The 19,256-nt window shown below is 41.7% G+C and overlaps 1 protein-coding gene across 1 annotated transcript in view; it reads right to left on the bottom strand.

Moving 5' to 3' along the window:
- LOC122564795 (multiple epidermal growth factor-like domains protein 9) overlaps window positions 1-19,256 on the bottom strand; it is a 324,564-nt gene that overhangs the window by 82,027 nt on the left and 223,281 nt on the right. Inside the window, exon 4 of the mRNA XM_043720030.2 lies at window positions 10,580-10,729. Coding sequence (XP_043575965.2) covers window positions 10,580-10,729 — 150 coding nt within the window. The remainder of the gene's footprint in view (window positions 1-10,579; window positions 10,730-19,256) is intronic.

Below are 19,256 nucleotides of genomic sequence, written 5' to 3'. Positions count from 1 at the left end.
AAGATTACTAATGACTCAGTTGACTGAATTGAGTCAATTGGCAAGGGTAGTCTGGAAGATGGGTCTATTGGGTATATTTAGGCAGCATTGTAAAGCAGTCATTCTAGCACAAACTAGAGCAAAAGGTACTCTAGACCTGGTAATGTGCATTTAGACAGGATAAATTAATAATCTCTTGGTAAGAGTCTTTAAGTGACGGTGATATAACATGATAGAACATCACGTTCATTTGAAGGGAAGAAATGTCGATCTAAGACAAGTATTTTAAGCTTAAGTAATAGCAATTATGAGAATACGAAGACGGATCTGGCTAAAGTGAACGTGAACACAAGGTTCAAAGGTAAGACAGTAGAGGTGCAATGGTAGACTTTTAAAGAGATATTTAATAATTCACAGCAAAGATTTGTCCCAGTAAGAAAAAGATATTTCAAAGGAACTATCATCTATGGATAAGTAAGGAAGTGAAAGATGGTATTAAATTGAAAGAAACATGAGCCAGATCTGCAATGAGTGTAAGGTGAGTATTTCATAGCAATTGCAGGTGTATGGGAAAATAAAATTGTGCCATTGGCATGACTCTACATAACAAACTAGCCATCCAGCCAACTGAGCTAACTGACATGAGTAGATAATGAAGAGACTGGAAATCTGGCGTAGTTGAATTTCCAAAAGGCATTTGATAAGGTGCAACATCAAAGCTTAGTACATAAGAGCTCACGCACATACTAGAATTAGTAAAGGGTTGGTTAGCTCAAGGAAGCAATAAGGAAAAAAAAGGAGCATTTGGATTAGCAAACTGTAACTCATTGAATGCCACAAGAATTTGCACAGTGTCTCAGTTATTTTTAATCTATATTAACATTCTTAATGAAGGGACTGAATATATGGTAGCTGAACTTGCCATTGACACCTACATACAAGAGCCATGAAAGAGTTTACAAAAGGATATAAATGGGTTGAGGCAGTGAACAAATATTTGTTGGGTGGTGAACAATGTGGGAACATGGGAATCTGTTCACTTTGGTAGGAAAAATAAACAAGCAGTAGACAAATTAAATGGAGAAAGATTGCTGGACAGAATAGTACAGAGAGATTTCAATGTTCTGGTACATGAATCACAAAATTTTAATATATAAAACAGCAAACATTAAGAAGGCAAATAAGATGTTGTATTGATTTCAAGGAGAATTCAGAGGTTTTACTGCAACTCAGAGACTTGGAGAGACCACATATGTAGTACTGCATACAGTTTTGGTCTCCTTATTTGAAGAAGGATGTAGCTGCATTAGAATCACATGACTCATTCCTGGGAATAAGTGTCTATCACATGAAGAATAGTTGATCTAACTACTAAGTTCCTATCAAATGCCAAAATTGTCCTTGGTGTTTGTGAAAGCTGTGGATGGTTTGCATTCAAATTTCCTTTCTTCATTCAGCTTATCTCTAATAACAAAAGCGGAAGTATGAAGTTGCCCAATGAGAAACTGTGGATAAACATCTCTCTTTCTGATTACAATACATAAAATGAATCTGGATGTAGGTTTGCTCGCTGAGCTGGAAGGTTCGTTTTTCAGACATTTCATCACCATACTAGGTAACATCTTCAGTGAGCCTCCGGATGAAGCACTGGTGGTGTAGCCCGCTTTCTGTTTATGTGTTTAGGTTTCCATGGGTTGGTTATGTCATTTCCTGTGGTAATGCCATTTCCTACAATTACCATTTAATTCAGGAATGTGAACAACCTTAATCACAAATTGTCTAACAGACATAGTCAATGAACAATCTTTGAGCATTGTACAAGCCTTCCACAATAACACATTTCAGATAGTTTTCAATTTTTAACACACTTGACATTTTCGTGAAAGAATCAAAATATTTGTAGAAGAACATTTGAAATTAGAGAATGAACACATTCAACCCACCTACACACTAAAACAGCAGCTAATGAATTTGAAAGACCCTATACAGACAACAAACAAAACTAATATCATTTACAAAATACCTTGCAAGAACTGTAACAAATACTACGTTTGACAAACAGGCTGAGAACTAGCCACCAGGATGCATGAACATCAACTAGCCACAAAAAGATATGAGTCGAGAGTGTGGCGCTGGAAAAGCACAGCAGGTCAGGCAGCATCCGAGGAGCAGGAGAATCAACGGTTTGGGCATAAGCCCTTCATCAGGCATGAGGCTGTAAGCCATGCGGGTGGTGAGATATATGGGAGGGGGGTGGGGCTGGGGGGAAGGTAGCTGAGAGCGCAATAGGTTGATGGAGGTGGGTGTGAGGTCAGAGGGGAGAGTGGAGCGGATAGGTGGGAAGGAAGATGGACAGGTAGGACAGATCATGAAGGCGGTGCTGAGTTAGGAGGTTGGATCTGGAATAAAGTGGGGGAAGGGGAAATGAAGAAACTAGTGAAGTCTACATTGATGCCCTGAGGTTGAAAGATCCTGAGGCGGAAGATGAGGCATTCATCCTCCAAGCGTTGGGTGGTTGGGGAGTGACGATGGAGGAGGCCGAGGACATGCATTTCCTTGGCAGTGTGGGAGGGGGAGTTGAAACAGGGGTTGGTTGATGCAGATGTCCTGGAGATGTTCTCTGAAGTACTCTGCGAGTAGGCGTCCTGTCTTCCCAACGTAGAGGAGACTGCATTGGGAGCAATGGATACAGTAAATGACATGTGTGGAAGTGTCGGTGAAACTTTGATGGATGTGGAAGGCTCCTTTGGGGCCTTGGGCAGAGGTGAGGGGGGAGGTGTGGGTGCAGGTTTTGCAATTCCTGCAGTGGAAGTTGCCGGGAGGATGGGTTGATGGGGTTGTGGACCTGATGAGGGAGTCGTGGAGGGAACGGTCTTTACGGAAAGTGGATCTGGTGGTGGGTTCCATTTGTAGGTGGTGGAAATGGTGGAGGATGAGGTGACATATATGGAAGTTGGTGGGATGGAAGGTCAGGACTAGGGGGGTTCTGTCCTTGTTGCGGTTGGAGGGATGGGGTTCGATGGCGGAGGTGTGGGAAGTGGATGAGAGCATCATCAACCACGTGGGAGGGGAAACTGCAGTCTTTGTAGAAGGAGGTCATCTGGTGTGTTCTGTGATGGAACTTGTCCTCCTGGGAGCATATGCTGCGGAGGCGGAGCAATTGGGATTAAGGGTTGGCATTTTTAGAGGAAGAAGTGTGGGGGGAAGGTGTAGTCCAGGTAGTTGTGGGAGTCGGTGGGTTTGGAGAAGATGTCAGTTTTGAGTCGGTCACTGTTAATGGAGATGGAGAGGTCCAGGAAAGGGAAGGAGGTATCAGAGATAGTCCAGGTGAATTTAAGGTTGGGATGGAATGTGTTGGTGAAGTTGATGAACTGTTCAACCTCTTCATGGGAGCAAGAGGTGGCGCTGATGCAATCATCAATGTAGCAGAGGAAAAGGTGGGAGTGGTGCTGGTGTAACTGCGCGAGATGGACTGTTCCATGTAACCAACAACCAGACAGGCATAGCTGGGGCCCATGCAGGTGCCCATGGCTACCTCTTTCATCTGGAAGAAATGGGAGGATTCAAAGGAGGAATTATTGAGGGTGAGGAGCAGTTCAGCCATACCAATCAGAGTGCCAGTGGAAAGGTACTGGTGGGGACGTCGGGAGAGAAAGAAACAGAGAGCTTTGAGGCCCTGGTCATGGTGGATGGAGGTGTATTGGGACTGGATGTTCATGGTGAAGATGAGGCGTTGGTGGCCAGGGAAACAAAAGTCTTGGAGGAGGTGGAGGGTTTGTGGTGTCCCAAACATATGTGGGGAGCTCCTGGACCAGGGGGGATAGGACAGTACTGAGGTAGGTGGAGTTTGGTGGGGTAGGAGCGGGCCGAGACAATGGGTCGTCCGGGGTAGTCAGGCTTGTGAATCTTGGTAGGAGATAGAACCGGGCAGTACGGGATTCCTGAACTAAGGTTGGAAGCTGTGGGTGGGAGATCCCCCAAGATAATGAGGTTGTGTATGGTCTGGGAGATGACGGTTTGGTGATGGGAGGTGAGGTCATGGTCGAGGGGGCGGTACGAGGAGAAGTCTTCAAGTTGGCAGCTAGCTTCAGTAGTGTAGAGGTCAATGTGCCAAACTACCACTGCACTCCCCTTCTCCTGAGGGGAGTGGACAGTTTGAGGCGGTCAATATTGCAGCAGCAGTTGGAAATAAAGAGGTCGAGGATGGGTAACAGACTGGCACAGGGTGTCCAGGTGGATGGGATGTGTTGGAGTCAGGTGAAGGGGTCCTTGGAAGGTGGGCGGGAGTCTTGATGGAATAAGTAAGCCCAGAGGCAGAGGCGACGGAAGAAGTGTTCAATGTAACAAAGCGTGTTGAAACCATTTATCCGGGAGCCAGGGGGGGAATGAAGGCAAGGCCTGTGCTGAGGACTGTTTGTTTGTCCTCAGTGAGGGGGAGGTCTGGGGGGATGGTGAATACTTGGCAGGGCTGGGAGATCGGACCTGGTGTAGGGCTGGAGCTGGGAGTGGGGTGGGGTGGAAATTGTAACTGGAGTGGGCGTGGTAGTGGAGGGAGCAGGAGTGACGTCATTTATGGAAAGGGGTGGGGGGTGGAGTTCGTAACTGTGGGATCAGCGGGGTGCATGTCATTGGCGATTCTGTCAGCGATGTTCAGGTAAGTGGAGTCAGTGGGGGTGGAAGTGGTTGTGACGGCAACAGCTATGGCAGCAGAAATGGCGTAACACATAGCGTAGGTGATGTCGGTGGAGGCAGAAGTGGCCGTGGGGGCAACAACAAAAGGGGCAGAAGTGTTGTTCCGGCTAGGCCTCGCATTGGTTTCAGAGGCAGCGGTCACAGTGGCGGTTATCTGACCAGTAGTTGCAGATGTGGCATGGTCAGCCATGGCTGCAGACTATCGAGTAGCGGGGCCGGAAATGACGTCATCTTTCACCACAGCGGTGGTGGCTGGAATGGCCACGTGGCTGATGGCAGCTGAGCAGTTCTGGAGGCTGGGGGAAGCTTCTGGAATGGTCAAAGAATCCCGATTATTGAGGATGGTACTTGGGAGCTTGTTGTACTTACAGCTTTTGATGTCCGATATGGTGTAGAAAAACTGTTAAGCGTGTGATTTCTAAGAATATAAAACAGCAGAGGTCCTTTGCAGTTCTGAGAGAGTGTGGCCCTCAGCTGAGGAAGGGCTGACTGTAGAGAGATTAGGAGGCGGCGTATGGCTATGAGTGTGGAGCGGAGGATCTGGAAGGAGAACCACTTCTGAAGGCTTTGAATTTGTAGCCGGTACTAGTTGTCCAGTTCAGATCCAAACTGTGATGGTCTGAATATAGTCCAGAATACATGTGGGATCAGTCAGTTCCATAGGCAGACACTAAGGCAGGAGATGTGGCTGTGGTACTGAGTCTGCTTCAGGATGTGACTGAAGAGCTTCAGGGCAGAGGAGATGACCTGGGGGGTGGGGGGGAAGGGTGGGGAGGAGTGCAGTGGGGGAGACACTCTCTGAGATCCTTGTTGAGAGAGGGGGAGAACTTCTTCAATGTAGGCATCTTTGGAAGAGGCTTCGCAGTGAGGTTAAAATCAACTAAGGGAAAGTGAGGAGATGCTGGAGATCAGAGTCGAGAGTGTGGTGCTGGAGAAACACAGCAGGTCAGGCAGTATCCGAGGAGCAGGAGAGTCGATGTTTTGAGCAAAAACCCTTCATCAGAAATGAGGCTGTGAGTGGAGGGGGTGGTGAGATAAATGGGAGGGGGTGGGACTGGGGGGAAAGTAGCTGAAAGTGTGATAGGTAGATGGAGGTAGGGTAATGGTGATAGGTCAGAGGGAAGGGAGGAGTGGATAGGTGGGAAGGAAGGTGGACAGGTAAAACGGTTCATGAGGGCGGTGCCTAGTTGGAAGGTTGGATCTGGGATAAGGTGGGGGGGAAGAGGAAATGAGGACTCAGGTGAAATCCACCAGTTTCCACAAAAAAACATGACCTACTCTCACTTCGACTGGGACAACACATCCATCCTAGGACAAGCCAAACAGAGACACGCACGAGAATTCCTAGAAACATGGCAGTCCAACCAGAGCTCTATCAATAAACACATTGACTTGGACCCCATTTACCACCCTATGAGAAAATGAACAGCGAATGACATAATCAGCCCAAGGAAACCTAAACACATAAACAGAAAGCTATCACTATCACCAGTGCTTCACTGGAGGTTCACTGATAATGTTACCTTGTATGGTGACCGAACGTCTGAAAATGAACCTTCCAGCTCAGCGAGCAAACTGACATCCAGATTTCACTACTCCCATCTGTGACAGAGCAGGATAGAGCACTGAATGTGGAAGTACACTAGTGTACAGTGATCCTCAGCAAATTTGTTCCCAAGTCAGGGGAGACTTTGTTAGCTGGGTCACATGAGCCAGACGAGTGTCAGCTATATTCCCAGAAATATACTGCATGACAAGCTTGCCACTGGCATGGGACGAACAGGCTGCCCATGTTTGTGAGACAAGGATATCTATAAGCAGCACCTCAAGCCAACTGGGATCAGAATGAAAACATGGGAAGTCCTTGTTGACCAAACTGCCTGAAAACATACAGTCAGAAGGGTGCAGCTAAAAAAAAGGACAAAAGAGCCCACTGGAAGGAAAACACGAATCAACTTCAGGACAATGGTATTCATTTGTGCCAACTATGGAAGGGATTACCACTTACAAATCGGCCTCTACAGACCACAACAAATTATTTTCAATTAAAAGTGACATATTCTAGATGCAATCCATCAATACTTGAAATTGACTGTTGCCATTCTCTGATTATCACCATGAAGACAGACTCAAGGCTGAGTGTCTTGAAGGAAATTGACAGGGATATTGACTGGTACAAGATTTTGCAAAACACTTGCCAAGTTATTAAAGAATGCAATGCATGGTAGCCTCAGCAATTGTTGCTTCTGTTTTAGATTTTGCACTTTTTAATTCAAGTTTATCATAAAACATAATTAAAATGTATATCATGCAAATGATGCCAAGGCAACACAAATGAAGTTATTTTTCCCTCTGATACATTCTGCCTTGGATTATTTTGCTATATCATGCATGTTTAGAGTTCAATAATAAATCTCCACGCAGACTGGAATTATGTTATTTTGTCAGTGACGAATTTAAAGAAGAGTCCAGCTTAATTCATTGAAACAGCAGAATCCTGTCAGCTTTGCTTTACATTTTTTTGTTGGTTGTTTTGTGTTTGATGTATATTTATACTTTCATGTCAAGCTGAAGCCATCAGGACAGGAAGCAGCCCAGAGAAACTATTGAAACACAGCATAATAACCCACCAAATGAGTTTAATTTTCCATATTCTGGATTAGTGGTGCTGGAAGAGTACAGCAGTTCAGGCAGCATCCAACGAGCAGCGAAATCGACGTTTCGGGCAAAAGCCCTTCATCAGGAATACAGGCAGAGAGCCTGAAGCATGGAGAAATAAGCTAGAGGAGGGTGGGGGTGGGTAGAAAGTAGCATAGAGTACAATGGGTGAGTGGGGGAGGGGATGAAGGTGATAGGTCAGGGAGGAGAGGGTGGAGTGGATAGGTGGAAGAGCTTCAGGGCAGAGGAAATGACCTGGGAGTTGCAGTGGGAGAGGGACTCCCTGAGATTCTTGTAGAGAGAGGAGGAAAACTTCTTCAAGGCAGGCATCCTTGCAAGAGGATTCGCAGTACTGATTCAAAGTGCATTTAGTCATAAAATACATGCTCAACACTGCTCATCATGTTGTGTGAGCTATCCAGTCAATCTGCTGTCAAGATCCTCTTTCCTGTTAGGGCTTTACAGGGTTAGCTTCTTCAAGCATGCTAGAGGAAAACCATTTAGTCTAACACGAAAAGCCCGAAACATGATAGTTTATTGTATCTTAGTATTTATGAACATGTTACATTACTGTGGAAAAGGACATGGAAGATATAGAGTGTGAGGAAATAGATAGTGACATCTTGAAAAATGTCCATTTTACAGAGGTGGTAGGGCTGGATGTCTTAAAACACATAAAAGTGGATAAATCCCCAGGACCTGACTAGGAGTTGCCTTGAAGTCTGTGGGAAGCTAGGGAAATGATTGCTGGGTCCCTTGCTGAGATATTTGGATCATTGATAGTCACAGATGAAGTGCCGGAAGACTGGAGTTTGGCTAATATGGTGCCACTATTTAAGAAAGGAGGTAAGTAAAAGCCAGGGAACTATAGACCAGTGAGCCTGACATCAGTGGTGGGCACGTTGTTGGAGGGAACCCTAAGGGACAGGATTTACATGTATTTGGAAAGGCAATTAGGGATAATCAACATGGCTTTGTATGTAGGAAATCATATCTCACAAATTTGAGTTTTTTGAAGAAGTAACGAAGAGGATTAATGAGGACAGAGCAGTGGACATGATCCATATGGACTTCATTAGGGAATTTGACAAGGTTCCTCATGATAGACTGGTTAGCAAGGTTAGTTCTCATGGAATACATGGAGAACTAACCATTTGGATATAAAGTTAGAAATCACACAACACCAAGTTATAAGTCCAACAGGTTTATTTGGAAGCACTAGCTTTCGGAGCGCTGCTCCTTCATCAGGTGGTTGATAATCACCTGAGGATGGAGTAGCACTCCGAAAGCTAGTGCTTCAAAATAAACCTGTTGGATTATAACCTGGTGTTGTGTGATTTTTAACTTTGTACACCTCAGTCCAACACCAGCGTTTCCAAATCATTTGGATGCAGAACTGGCTTGAAGAGACAGAAGGTGATGGTGGAGGGTTACCTTTCAGACTGGAGGCCTGTGACCAGTGGTGTGCCACAAGGATAGGTACTGGGCCACTGTTTTTCGTCATTTATATAAGTGATTTGGATGTGAACATGGAAAGTATAGTTAGTAAGCTTGCAGATGACCCCAAAATTGGAAGTGTAGTGGACAGTGAAGAATATTACCTCGAAGTACAAGGGGATCTTGATCAGATGGGCCAATGGTCTGAGGAGTGGCAGACGGAGTTCAATTTAGATAAATGTGATGTGCTGCATTTTGGAAAGGCAAATCAGGGCAAGACTTATGCATTTATTGTAAGGTCCTGGAGAGTGTTGCTGAACAAAGAAACTTTGGAGTACAGTTTCATAGTTCCTTGAAAGTTGAGTCGCAGGTAGATAGGATAGTGAAGAAGGAGTTTGGTATGCTTTCCTTTATTGGTCAGAGTATTGAGTACAGGAGTTGGGAGGTCATGTTGTGGCTGTACAGGACATTGATTAGGCCACTGTTGGAATATTGCATGCAATTCTGGTCTCCTTCCTATAGGAAGGATATTGTGAAACTTGAAAGCGTTCAGAAAAAATTTGCAAGGATGTTGTCAGGATTGGAGGATTTGAGCTGTAGGGAGAGGATAAATAGGCTGGGGCTGAGGGTTGACCTTATAAAGGTTTATAAAATCATGAGGGTCATGCATAGGGTAAATAGACAAGATCTTTTCCCTGGGGTGAGCAAGTCCAGAACTAGCGGGCATAGCTTTAGGGTGAGAGAGGAAAAATTTAAAAGGGACCTAAGGGGCAACTTTTTCATGCAGAGGGTGGAGCGTGTATGGAATTAGCTGTCACAGAAAGTGGTGGAGGCTGGTACAATTATAATATTTAAAAGGCATTTGGATGGGTATATGAATACAAAGAGTTTAGGGGGATATGGGCCAAATGCTGGGAAATGGGACTAGATTAGGTCAGGATATCTAGTTGGCATGGATGAGTTGGACTGAAGGGTCCGTTTCCATGATGTACATCTTTATGACTCTATGATGGACATCATTATAGAGACTTCTATGAGGAAGACTTCTTTGAGCACTTTAACGATTCTGTCCCTAAATCTATATAGGCAAAAGTTAGGACTATAGATGCTGGAAACCACAGTTTAGATCAGAGTGGGGCTGGAAAAGCACAGCAGGTCAGGCAGCATCCGAAGAGCAGGAAAATCGACGTTTCAGGCAAAATCCCTTCATCAGGCTTTTGCCCGAAACGTCGATTTTCCTGCTCCTCGGATGCTGCTTGACCTGCCGTGCTTTTCCAGCACTACTCTAATCTAAACCCTAAATCTATATGCCAACATAATATTGGGTGGTGCTTAAGGCACTCCTCAGTATTAACCCTTTTCAACTCTTACACCATTATACAACAAGTTTTAGAGATGTGGGGGAATTTATTGAAGCAATTCCTGAGTTTCGGGCTGGACTAGCTAAATACACAACTACTAAGGGTGGTGCAAAGGCAAATGTGCACATGAAGCTACAAAGTAATGACTCAAGATCACAGGACTGAATTTCAGTGCAATTTAGGTAATTAAAAACTGGTTTGGTTTGTTTCAGGATCTCAGCCACAAACTACCTAATGCAGAAACAGATCTCACAAATCTCTGACAGAATTAATGGTTTAGTAACTCCACCAGAGTTTACATTTTGTCAGAGTTAAATTAACAGGCATTAAACTGATCTAGATCATGCAAACAGTTTTCACAGACTGCACATGACCACAATTGTACTCCTCTTAACTTCAAGGTTGTTCGTTCCCATATTGTAAAAGTCAAACAAGAGACAAAGTTACATTACCTAAATGACAGCTTCCACTGGATGTCACTACTGAGCAAGGACAGCGTTCACACGCAACTGTATCATTGGTTCCTGGCTTCCTGTAGTAACTATCTTTGCACTTCTCACAATGACGTCCTTTGCTATTTCCAGTGCAGTTTAAGCAGATGCCTAAAGAAAAACAAAGAAAATGAACAACAATTTCATTTGCGCAATTTATAGGCTGAAAGTACATCATAAAAACAGTGCAGATTTCTCATGTCCACATGACCTGATTATAGTCTGTAATTCAAAAAGCTAAACTGACCACTTTAGATCACTTGCTGTATTTAATAATTTCACCATAGAGATATAATCAAAAGCAATCAATGATGCTTTGTGATTAAAAGCAGGCAACGACAGCTGCTGACTTAATTGCATTACTCATTACTTCTGAACTAGATCTAAGAAAACCTTTTTTTGGTCCATGTTTACTATTGCTATTAATAAAATGTGCATTTCTCTACTTGTTAAAAGTACTTTACCCTGCACTGATAGCACAGGATCTGATTAAGAGCATTAATGTCATCAAATTGGGATTTTATCGCCTTCTTAATATCAATAAATTTAAATCAGAAATAGCACAAGCTGAATGTTAAAAATATGTATTACAGATGGTATATGTTAACCAGTCCTTTTGCTCAAAATTACACGTGCCAGATCATGTGTTCCCTACATTCCTTGCATTTTCATTTGACTCGTACACTGGATTTAAAATAACTATCACAGCACTCCCTTGATTGGTACTTGAATCAAGTCTTCATCTAACATCATGCAACAACATACTGTCAAATGAAAGAGGCTGTTTTTTTTTGTTGAAAGTATCTTTGCAGCCAAGAAGGTCCTTCATAAACTTTGTATAATTGCTGAGGTCATCATGTTCTCTGATGTTATCCTTATACACATGCCTTATTACATTTTTCAATAATTATAATAAAATGAAACAGTTTTAGGAACATAGGGAAAGGCAGAGGGATTACTGATGGGGTCATGTAGTGAGAGCAATTAGTGTGGAAGGGGGTCAGCACATACAATATCTATTGCAGCACAAACAATCCAGAATGGTCACAGTGTGTCTTTCCACATGATTATAAAATCAGAATATCTGAAATTCTCAATCCTATGAGGGGCACAGATAGAATAAATAGCGAAGGTATTTTCCCCAGGGTAGTGGAGTCCACAACCAGATGGCATAGGTTTAAGTGGGAGGGAAAAGATTTTAAATGGACATAAGGGGCAACTTTTTCATGCAGAGGGTGATGCGTGTATGTAACGAGCTGCCAGAGGAAGTGATGGAGGCTGGTAAAATTACGACATGGATGGGTATATGAATAGGAAGGATTTAGAGGGATATGGGCCAAATGCTGGCAAATGGGACTAGATTAATTTAGGATATCTGGTTAGTATGGGCAAGTTGGACCAAAGAGTCTGTTTCCGTGCCATACAGCTATATGACTCTAAAGATAAATCTTTCCTGTAAAAATACCACTCTGGAATATGATAAAATATGTTCAAGGTCTTTAGTAAAATAGCATGTGGTCTGATAAAAATCCCACTCCTCCCAAGTAATTGAAATGTTCTATTAGCTGGAGATTGAAATGAATGGATTTCAATTGTTTAAATATTGCACAAGCAATTCTGCACTGACATCAAACATGAGTTCACAAAGCAGTTTATTCACGGAAAATGATTCATTATTTAGGTCTAATAATACTTTTGTTTTCTCCATTTTTATTCCTTATAGTAACCTTTACCTTTAAAAATGAGCACCAAATCACATCTGGAGAAGTGAAAGTTATGTGGACCAAGAAGGTTGAAACAGAATAGCCAGTAAATACAGAAAGCAAAATGTAGAAGCCATTCTTAAACATCTTGCTCTTAAAGTGATGTACAGAAGTGATGACAGGCTCTGGGTATGGAGTTCCACAGGAACTGTTCTATAAATAAACCTATGTCTGTTTTGGAGAAGCTCCTCATTGTCATAGTCTGTGATCAAAATAGAACCTACCACCAGACAGTGTTACCATGGGCCAAGCCCAACATCAGGTTCAATCCAATTTATCCAAACTAAGCTTAATACTATATTGGGAGGAGGTCCATATATTAAAGCATCCCATAATGGACAAGGTGTATTGTGGATAAATCACCACAAGTTACCTGTAATTTGGCTTCTTATTAATAAATCTCAATCAATACTGAAACAATAATTCAAATTTTACTGCATGCAGAAACCAAATATTAGACTCCACAAGGAAGCAGATATAAGCCTGTGACCCAGGCTTATATCTGCCTGTGATATAAGCTAATACCCCATTAATGGTGAAATCTGGCCAGGACTTCAACCAACAGTGATTTGTCTCTGGAAATTTCCAGGGTTTGGTCCTTTTGCACTGTTATTCTTCAACACTGTGCTGCTGAGTTGTTCTGATATTCGATTCTAATACAGATTTTCTTTTGTCCTTTGGTTTCTGAGGTGACATACTGATGATTTTTTAAGAAGTTCTTTCATCCAAATTACTGTATCTATGCAACTTGCCTTCTTATCAGAAGTGATTTATTCATTTCTTGTTACATTTGGCCTTAACTGTCCATTCAAATACCCAGCTTTCTGCAGTGTCTGTAATGAGGTCAACCAGGTGGACATCATAGAATATGAGTTCCCTGATTGGGGCTGCTAATCTGGAACAGTAAGGGAGCTCTGGCTGACAGACATAAACAGGAGTGTCAGACATCCTGTTTACTCTGTGCATTGACTCTGAGGGAGCTGGATCAGTGTCAAGGACTCTCCATGTATAAATGAAAGTGTGACTTGATGATGGGATATTGGCCTCCATGGACTTATTTCACTTTCTTGTGGTTAACTACTTAATTTTTTTCTGCAGGGCAGTTGGTTGTCCTTGTGGGAATAAAGTTTCCAGTTTATAAAGCAGGTGTCAGAGCAGTTTTGCATATGCAAGCTTGCCAAGACATAGCTAATTGCTTGGGTCTATTTGAGACAGGTTGTCTTTGTTCCTTAACAGTTTATTCCAGTTGTTGCTTTATGTAATAGTTTATCTTTTGTTGATTCATTGAGCCCATGTACAGTTATTAAAGTTCTGAAGTCTAGAATATCACAGTCTCTCTGCTTCGGCTCATTATTTTCAATATGATGAACAAACACTAGGCCATTCCCCACCACACTGGTTCATAACCAAGTTCAGTCGTTACACCATGTCCAATTTAAAATGTATCATTTTATTACGCGGTACAGATTTGATTTACTGTTTGATTTGATTTATTGTTGTCACATGTACCTCAGAACAGTGAAAAGTTTTGTTTTGCAGGCAGATCATAACATACAGGTCATAGGGTGTTTAGACAGAGCAAGGCATACATGGTTACGGTAGCATAGGAGATGCACAAAAGCTAGATCAACATTAGATTTGAAATTAGGTAGGGCCATTCAACAGTCTAATAACAGCAAAGAAGCTGCTGTTGAACCAGTTTAAGCTTCTGTATCTTCTACCCAATGGAAGAGGTTGGAAGAGAGCACTATCAGGATGGGAGGGGTCTTTGATGATGTTGACTTCCTTTCTGTGGTAACGAGAAATGTAGATGGAATCCATGGATGAGAGGTTGGCTTGCATGATGGTTTGGGCTGTGTTCACTTCTTTCTGCGGTTTCTTATGGTCCTGGGCAGAACAGTCGCCATACCAAGCAGTGAAGCACCCAGATAGACTTCTTTCTTTGGCGCATTTGTAAACATTGGTGTGGACCCTTATGGATATATCAAATTTTCTCAGTCTCCTGACAAAGAGGTGTTGTTGTGCCTCCTTGACTGTCACATCTACATGGGAGGTCCAGTACGGATTGTTCATAAACATCATTCCTGGGAACTTGATGCTCTCCAACTCAGTTCCACTGATGTAGGTAGGGGCATGTCCTGCTCCTTTCTTCCTGAAGTCAATGATCAGTTCTTTATTCTGCTGACATTGAGGGAGAGATTGGTATCTTTACACCAAGACACAAAGCATTCTATCTCCTTCCTGTATTCTGACTCGCCATTGATATCCGGCCTACAACAGTTGTATCGTCAGCGAGTTTGTAGGTGGAGTTCAGACAAAATTTGGCCACACAGTTGTGAATGTACAGGGACCCAGAGGACTGAATACACATCCTTGCGGGGCACTAGTGTTGAGGATTGTCGTGGAGGAGGTGCTGTTGTCTATCTTCACTGATGGTTTTCTGTGGGTCAGAAAGCTGAGGATCCATTTGCAGAGGGCGGAGCTGAGACCTAGGTCTCGGAGTTTGGACATTAAGTTTGGTTACAATTATAGTTATATATGCAAATCAATAATCAATAAATGAACCACAAAATAATGATCAGTAAATAAATCACAAGAACAACAAACATGCACAAAGAAATAAAATGCATTATGCTTCACTATAGAAGCTTTAAGATTATCATGTCTTAACAGAAGTACAAGATGTGAAATAATATGAGCCCATTCAGCCATGTACGTATTACTTCCCAACTCCAGATATCATCTCACCAAGAATGATGCTTAATGTTTTTAATGTTTTAATCTCTTGATTTTCTGACTATTATGTTGAACCTTTACATTTAACCTATGTGCCTTTCTCAAAATTCCTTTTATGTCTTCCAGATGTTCCCTTTGCAGGGCAATATGCATCTCATATTTTTACCAGTAAGACATAACCATTTCTCTAGGTGAATCAGTCTTTTCAAAAGTCTGATTTTCTCCTTCGATGTTAACCAATTCCATTGTGCCTCTGCGCATGGCTATTTAAGGGTAAATGTGAAATGTTGAATCAGTGATGGGACAAAACAGGTTATGATGATGGTATTCTTTTAAAGATATTGTGATACAGTATTCTCCTTCACCTGCATGTCCAACTCTGACTATGTTGTCTCAAGAGGTACTTAAAATTTCGAGAGTACAGTTAGCTGTTTTATAACTGCTGGACTCAAAACCACATGCAGCTTGTCCAGCTGTGTAAATAGGATACAGACAAACAATAGTTTTATCAGTTTGCTGGCATTCCTTAAATGCTGTCCCTACAAGTCTCCCCTCTCTTATACCTCATTATATAGAACATTCTTAATGCTCATATAGAGATTTTACTTAAAGTTCCTGTCCCATTAGCTAATTTACTTCTTTTACTGTCATTAGCCCATGTGGGAACTTCTCCCTTTTTCATATAATTTACATTTACTCTGTACTGATCCAACATCTATAGAAACTATACAAAATTCCATTTATTTGATGTTGATCGCTCTTTCCTGCTTCCATTATTACATTGTTTACTGCGCCTACATGTTATTCTAAGATGTCAACAGTACAAAATGCAGTGTTGTTCATGGTGTCACCTGCCTGGCTACTAAGTTAAGTGTTTTCATCCATTTTATCAACTGTACCTTTAACTTGAGAAATTAATTGATTTAATTGATTACTTATAACATTGATGTCTAGGCCATTATCTGTATAAATGCCTGCACCATTAATGCCTATGTAACCCTCTTGATGAAAATCAGTCTAACCAATTCCTTATAAATGTTAGGTAAAGCTTTTGGACACCATGATGGTAACTGAATATCAGAGATTCCGTATAACAGGCATCAATTCATGAGGGACATTTTCACACAACACTTTACCTGTATTTCATTTAACCATCCCTCCTCTGGGTCCTCCTTTTCCTACAAGAGGTGTTACAGAGTTTTCAGTCAGTTGTGATACAAGTGTGAATGTGATGACACTCTGTGCAAATCATTAGTACAAATGGGCTTGTATTGCATGTAAAATTAATGCTTAACATTGTGGGCAGAGGCTTCTCCCAACACCATTAGTTTGCACAGATCGGTGTTTGGTTTTGTCTCCACATCACATCCACTTCCACTGAGCACTACTTGCAAAAGCCAAGCCAACAATACAATTTCAATAATCAGCTTCATAGTTTATCAAAAGCTCAAAAACAAAAGACCAAGGTGGTTCCTGAAGCTTCAATTTACACAGATGTTTAATCTGAATTTTGTTCTTCCAAAATTTGTACTCATCAGGCTGGTTGCTTGTGAAATATTCCATGTAGACTAATTTAGTACTCCAAAAACATATTTATCGAGGTGCTCTTTATTAGACAAAGGGCTGCAGTTCAAAACTGCAATAAAATTGTTAGTTTTATTCCCTTTTACTCTGTCTCTCCCTGCCTCTCTCCCTCTCTCCGGTTTGGCACAAGGTTATGGGAATCATTGAATTTGGGGTCTAGTTTTTGCTAAATTCCCATTCCAGTCTCTTTAAGTCTAAGATGTATCAAAAAAGCACTTCACACTCCTCTGACACTCCAGGAGATATGACTTAACCCTTCTCGAGGCTGGATTTACCTACATCCATAACTAACGTAGTTTCAAATTCTATCATTTGTCTGTCTTGCTTTTCAAAATACCTGGCTTATGGCCCAATTGTTGATTGTCTGTTTTTTCATTTATACTGCTGAATTTTCACTAAATATTTAGCTTAATTGGGCATATAATCAGATTGGTACTGCTGGATAAAGGGAACCTTTATCCGAGCATGATGGAAGGGCACTGGGGTCAGGATTATAATCATATTCCCTGCCCTGAACTGACTAAAACAAGGCTTCACCCTCAACCAATTCCCAATAGGAATCACTCCTTTCATTCTTTAATTTTTGTCCAGGTCTCATCTGGAAAACTGTGACCTTAACAGGCCAATTTCTTTTTGGAATTTAGAATGATCAGCATTCTGCACTTATTGCTCAGGCTGCATCTGATGCAATATTTTCAGAGCTTTTTTTAAAATCTTGTCATTGTGCCAATAATAATCTCTCCTCATGTCTGCAAACCTAAACTTGGAACATCAGTCAGTTTATGATTTTAATTAGACACTTAAACTGCTCCTTCTTGAACAATGTAAAGTATGCTGAAGCGAAGCAACACAGACAATGCAGAACTTTTTCTATTAAATATCTGGTGTTTTTGATTTTGATGAGTCCCAACGTGCTGAAGTTAAATAGTTTGTGCATGTGTTGGCTGACCACAAGGAAAGGAACATTTCCAGTTCCAGCTCAATTGTGGGTCTGAGAGAAAGGACCTTTGAAAACTTGTTTATCCTTGGATAAGGATTTCTCAAAATGAAACCAGACTTCCCAGAATGGGTTTGTACCTTTTGCAATTTAAAATATGGATTAAATGTATTAGTGTTAGTGCAGTTAATGACACCATGTTCATCTGGACTGAGTTGTAAATAAAGCAAGGCCTATTGCAGCAGCTGAAACATCTTTTCTGACAGGACAAATCTACAATACCAAGAATTGATCCTATTTCAATATGGCGAAAGTGAGGACTGCAGATGGTGGGGATCAGCGTCAAGATTAGAATGGTGCTGGAAAAGCACAGCAGGTCAGGCAGCATCCGTGGAACAGGAAAATCAACGTTTCAGCAAGGGCTTTCTCAAATGGACCGCAAACGTCTCAAGGGGCACAATATCAGATAGATAAACTGAAGACAAATGCCTGATACTAATTTTCTGTTTGGAAAAGTACACAATTTTAAAAATATTGTATCATACTGAAAACTGCCATCATGTACCATTCCACTGTTTGTTTTATATACTTTACCTTTGTAAAAGCAATGGAAACTTATTATTTCAATGTCTCCTTTATCACTTTGGTGACATATTTAGAATTGAATTGTGTTCCATCTAGACTGAAGTATCCCTCTTAATTTCTGCACCACGATATGGTTTAGTCTTTATTCAATATGTTGTCCAGAAAAAGAAAGCTATATTTTTATTCTATATTGCTGGGTATTTTTGCTGTATTCTACAACCCCTACACAATCCATTCGCTCCTGAATATTGTGTTGGTAGTACGCCTTTGTAAACCTTTCTCCCCTTTTTCCTCCAACTTCACATGCAATAACCAGTAAGAATAGTTATCAGAATACTTTTTCACTAAGATTAAGATTATTTAATTAACTTTTCCCTTTGAAGAACCTATTGGGCGACATTTTTGTAACATTCTCCCTACTCAAGTCCTAAGCTTGCATTTTCCCTACTATCTCCTATTTCCCCTCATGTCTTCTCTTTGTCTTGCTCCTTTGACCTTTGACCCACTCAACTGCTGATTCCCCCCACCCCCCAGCTTCCCCTCTAGAATCCTTAATGGTGTTAATGGTTTTATGTCTGCAGCTACATTGTCCCTCTCATTCAAATCTGTTGTCACCACTACCACCCCACAAAATAATAAATCTTAACCCCTTAACCCTCATAAACAACTGCCCTGGCTTCAACCCCTTGTTGCTCTCCAAAAATTTTACAACCTTTCAAATATGTCCCAACCTTCTCCAAAACTCTATGCTTGAGTCACTCTGTTCCTACTATAGCACCAAAATATATCTTGCCGAAATTACAACTGACATTCAGTGCTGCAGTGACAAAGGTAAGTTAGTCCTTTTCATCCTTCTTGACCTGTATACAGCTATTGAAACTGTTGACCATCCTCCTCCAACACGTTTTTATCATAGTGCAGCTGTATTCATCTGGTTCCATTCTTGTTTATACTATCCTATCCACAGAATCAACAGCAATGGCTTCTCTCCCTACTCATGCACCATTATGTTTGGTAGCTACTGAAGACCTAT

Source organism: Chiloscyllium plagiosum, unplaced genomic scaffold (genome assembly GCF_037043375.1).
Source record: "Chiloscyllium plagiosum isolate Xiang-an unplaced genomic scaffold, Cpla_swu_hap1 HiC_scaffold_21, whole genome shotgun sequence".
NCBI lineage: Eukaryota > Metazoa > Chordata > Chondrichthyes > Orectolobiformes > Hemiscylliidae > Chiloscyllium > Chiloscyllium plagiosum.
Note: the sequence above shows the minus strand (reverse complement) of the source record. Positions and strands in the feature narration are given on the sequence as shown.